We start from the raw sequence: 5,000 nt of genomic DNA on the forward strand, positions 1-5,000 counted from the left end.
ATAAAAAAAAATCGATCGTCTTAAGATTTTTTCCTTCGCGGGGTAAGTCGTCGGGACGCTCGTTGGCGAAATCCCCGTCGGGATAGAGGGTCGGCCGCTCGTCCCTGGCGGGGGCTCTCCTGATCGCCTCTCCCGCCGTGGCTCCTGACGCCGTGCACTTGCAGGCCCTCGCGTCCCTCCTCCAGCCTGCTCGGGGCCTTCTGCCGAGCATCCTGACGAAGGGTTGCTTGCAGACACGTATCTTGATGGGAATTATTCGTCAAGGAAATCATGAATGTAAATATTCACGATTAAGTAATCTTATATTATCTTTTTGTTTCTTGGTCGATGATATTTTGCACTCGAGGATAAAGGATTTAAACCCATTATAAATTTCCAGCAATCTACATTGTGTGTGTGTGTGTGTGTGTGTGTGTGTGTGTGTGTGTGTGTGTGTGTGTTTAGCATAAGTATATTTTGTATTATAGCATTAACAATATTCCATAGACTTGTTGATAAAGTATATACAGCATTTACCTAAGAACACCTGCTCCGTAAATCTGTTTGGTTAACTTCATCCCGCACGGCAAACACGCGCACAGATTACAGGTATAACTTGAGTTGACGAGCCCACACCTGTACACACAACTACACTGTACATTAACGCAGACACAGAGACAGACACACATACACACGTATATGCACGAACGCACACTTAAACACACACATACACACAACATAAACACAACACAAATACAAACAAGAACAAAACACACACACACACACACACACACACACACACACACACACACACACACACACACACACACACACACACACACACACACACACACACACACACACACACACCCAAACAAACAGAAACACAACTCACGCACAAACACACTAACCAGCCCTCTTAGAATCCCAGAATCTAACGCATCTCTCTCTCTCTCTCCCCACAGGTGTCAGCGACCGATCCTGACTGCGGCGTCAACGCAGAGGTTAACTACACTATAGGCGACGGTTTCAAGCAATTCAAGGAGTTTGAGATTCGTCCAGTTACGGGAGAAATTTGCATATCCGGGAAACTGGACCATGAGACGCGGGCGGTGTACGAGTTCCCGGTCGTGGCGACGGACAGGGGTGAGTCCGTCGGAGTTTTCGTATAATTTGATTGATTTTTTTAATAGATCGATTTGGTTTTAGGTTTTGGATAGATGTGGAGGGTCTTTCGCTTTTTCATAGATGGATTTTTTTTATAGATAAAAGCGTTTTTAGATAGATAGTTTTAAATAGATATTGGCGAGTCGTTCTTTTTTTAATAAATAGATAGAATTTTTGTTTCTTTGTTCTTTTAGATAGATTTTAGATGTTTTTCGTGTTTTTTTTGATAAATAGAGAGATTTTTATAGATATACTTGTTTTTAGATAGATTTTAGATAAACAGATAGATAGTCTATCTTTTTTATAAATGGATGGATTTTTAAAATATTTTTTAGATTGATAGATTTGTTGTAGATAGTTTTTTATATATATTTTTATGTGTATTCTGTATTGTATCTCACTTTTTTATCCATTTAATCTATTCTCCGTCTCACTTTCTACCCATTTTTATTCTATATTGTGCCTCACCTTCTATTTATTTTTTTCTATTCTGTTTCTCACTGTGTATTAATTTTGTTATTCTGTTTCTCTTCCTTTTTGCTGCTTTGTCTCTTTCACTATTTTCGATATTGTGAAAAATTCTTTTCTTGTATTTTTCAGTAACACTTGTGAATAAAAGAGTCCCAAAAATACACTGAATTTATAACGAAAATAAATCTATTTTTTACTATCCGTGACTGAAATTAGTGAATAAAATATAAATTGAATTTATAACGAAAATAAAGCCTATTTTCTACTATCTATAACTAAAATTAGTGAATAAAATATACATTGAATTTATAACAGAAAAACAAACTATTTATAACAGAAGCTAGTTAATAAAATGTACATTGAATGCATAACGAAAAACAAATCTGCTATCCATAACTGAAATTAGTGAATAAAATATACATTTAATTCATAACGAAATCAAAATATTTTCTACAATTCGTGACTGAAACCTTATCATTAATCTGTATCTTTAATCTTGGTTTCTTGTTTTCGTTTTCATTTCATTCGTTCGTTATCATCTACTTCGTTATCGTCTTCGTCATCGCCTTTTCACCTTTTATTACTTCTTTCTTCTCTTCCTTTCTTCTTTTCTTTTTTAAGCATTGCTTTCTTCCATTATTCTTTCCTTCTTTTTATTAATTAATTAATTTATTCATTCACTCCTCCCTTCATTTTTTTTCTCTTGCTGTGTCTCTTCCTTCCTTCCTGCCTCTCCCTTTTTTTCTTTCTTTCTCTCTCTCTTCCATTCGTTCTTACTCGCTCTCTCCCTTCCTTCATACTCTCTTCTTCCCTGCCTCCCTCCCGCCCTCCTCTCCCTCCCTCCCTCCCTTCCCCAACGCAACCAACACCCCGACTAAACCGCCTCCCCTTCCTTTTGAACCCGCAGGTGGACTCAGCACAACAGCCGCCGTGAAGATCCAGCTGGTAGATGTAAACGACAACCTCCCCGTCTTTTACCCGAAGCAGTACAACGTGTCGCTCAGGGAACAGCACTCCTCCTCGTCGCCCGTGGTGGTGGTGGTCGCCACGGACAAGGACGCGGGGATCTACGGCCAGGTGAGAAAGAGAGAGAGAGAGAGAGAGAGAGAGAGAGAGAGAGAGAGAGAGAGAGAGAGAGAGAGAGAGAGAGAGAGAGAGAGAGAGAAGGGGGGGGGGGGGGTTAGACAGAGAGACAGAAAGACAGAGCGAGAGAGAAAGTGAGTATGTAATCATTTCCTTTTTTTTTGTCTTTTGGATCGTCTACTCTTATTTTCGTATCAAACCCGAATCTTGACATATTTCATACCCCCCCAGACAAAAAAACAGACAAACAATATAAAACCGTCTTTCGCAGGTGACTTACGAAATCATGAGTGGCAACGACGCCGGAATCTTCACCATCAACGGCAAGACGGGAGAGATCTTCGTCAAGCATCCTCTCTCAAAGTCGACGCCAATGTACCACATCAACGTCTCCGCTCGTGACGGCGCCGGCCTCAGGTACGTCTCTCGTGACCCGGAGCTCAGCTGGGCGTTAGGGAAGCTTATTGTAAGCTCGCCTGTAATGGGAATCGAGAAGATATGTTTTCTTCTTCTTCTCTCTTGTAATAGGAATCGAGAATATATGATTTATCTTCTCTTGCCCTGAAGTGGGAGACGAGAAGATATGTTTACCTCCTTTTCCCTCTTGCAATGGGAATCGAGAATATATATTTTACCTCCGTTTCCCCTTGGGAATTGAGAAAATACGTTTACCTTCTCTGCCTCTGTAGCGTAAATCAGAGTATGCATTTACTCTTCCAAGCCCAGCGTCTCAACCTTCCCCCCCCTTCCCCCGCAGGTCGGCCAGCGAAGCGGAGGTGGCCATCTCGGTCATCGACTCGAACCAGGAGCCTCCGATCTTCGAGAAGCCGCGGTATACCTTCGGCGCCGAGGAGAGCGTCCCCGTCGGCTACGTGGTGGGCACCGTCAGGGCCACTTCCAGCGTGAGAGGTACTGCTCGAGTTTTCTTTCTCCCTTTATTTATTTGTTCATTCTGTGTATCTATCTTTTATTCTATTCATCTAGTTTTGGATCTTTCCAGGGTTGTAGTTTTAAATTAATACATGTGCTTTTTTTGTTTTTGTTTTTTTCAAGAAGTACCCTGTAGTTATCAGTCGTGAAGTGAAATGTTCCTATTTTTTCTTTTCTTGCCTTTACCATACCTACGCACGAAGAAGCAGCGACCTCCCCATTAATCACCTCTTACCTTCCTTCTTCAGGAGACGGCGAAATGCGCTACAACATATACTCTGGAGATCCGAACGGCTACTTCAGCATCAACAGTCAGAGCGGCGTCATCAGCACCGCCTCGTCCCTCGACCACGAGTCTCACCCCTTCGTCCTCCTCAACGTGCTGGCCACCACGGGCAACCCGCCGACCTACGGGCACACTCAGGTACGTCGTCTGAAGAAGCCCGTTGAATAGACGAGCCTAATCGAGGGCATGCGCGTGCAAAGGTGTTCTCAGATCATTTCCATAATCGTCTAAAAGGACCTTCGCATGCGCATGTCTTCAGTTCGATGCCTGTACGTTGGCTTGAGTAATTTGATTCCCGTATTGGTGAAGAGAGCTTCCTCACGTCTTATCTCGCCGACAGGTTAACATCAGCATATGGGACGTGAACGACAACGCGCCGGAGTTCGACGTGAGCTCAGTGAAGATCTCCGTGAGAGAGAACGCGGTGCTCAACGAGGCCATCTACGCCGCCCACGCCCTCGACCACGACTCCGGCGACAACGGCGTCGTCACCTACGAGCTCGTGCAGAATCCCGGCAAGATGTTCCTCATCGATAAGGTATGGTCTTTGTCCTATTTCGCGAATAAAGACTTGGGTTTTTGATTGTTGAATTCGAAGCATGTGCTATTTGATTGAAATAGGCAATTTCTCGACCCTAATTTCGCGTCGTCTCGCCCTCAGGACCAGGGGATTCTGATGCTGGCGGAGCAGCTGGACTACGAGGCCGTGCAGAAGTATACGCTCATCATCGGCGCCACCGACATGGGCGTCCCGAGGTACTCTTCCAACCTGACGGTGAACCTGGAGGTGCAGGACGTCAACGACAACCCGCCGGTGTTCGAGAAGGCCTCCTACACCATCAGCGTGCTCGAGTCCATGCCGGCCAACTCGCAGTTCCTGCAGGTGACGGCCGTGGACCAGGACACCGGCAACAACGCCCGCCTCACGTACAGCATCAAGGAAAAGGAGTTCGAGAACGTGTTCGGCGTGTTCCCCAACTCGGGCTCGCTCTACCTCAAGGAGGTCAGTCGGCGCCGGAGAAATGTGTTTATCCCGAGACCGTGATTTACTCTACGTGCTTTATATTTAGTCCGCTCTCTTTTC

General features: G+C 44.4%; 1 protein-coding gene across 1 annotated transcript in view; it reads left to right on the top strand.

The window, feature by feature from the left end:
* LOC125041779 (protein dachsous-like) overlaps positions 1-5,000 on the top strand; it is a 24,641-nt gene that overhangs the window by 642 nt on the left and 18,999 nt on the right. Inside the window, exons 4-12 of the mRNA XM_047637107.1 lie at positions 87-276; positions 380-390; positions 945-1,125; positions 2,525-2,694; positions 2,972-3,117; positions 3,458-3,609; positions 3,879-4,054; positions 4,257-4,454; positions 4,578-4,919. Of these exons, the coding sequence (XP_047493063.1) occupies positions 87-276; positions 380-390; positions 945-1,125; positions 2,525-2,694; positions 2,972-3,117; positions 3,458-3,609; positions 3,879-4,054; positions 4,257-4,454; positions 4,578-4,919 (1,566 nt within the window). The remainder of the gene's footprint in view (positions 1-86; positions 277-379; positions 391-944; positions 1,126-2,524; positions 2,695-2,971; positions 3,118-3,457; positions 3,610-3,878; positions 4,055-4,256; positions 4,455-4,577; positions 4,920-5,000) is intronic.

Source organism: Penaeus chinensis, chromosome 1 (assembly GCF_019202785.1).
Source record: "Penaeus chinensis breed Huanghai No. 1 chromosome 1, ASM1920278v2, whole genome shotgun sequence".
In the NCBI taxonomy this organism is placed as follows: Eukaryota; Metazoa; Arthropoda; class Malacostraca; order Decapoda; family Penaeidae; genus Penaeus; species Penaeus chinensis.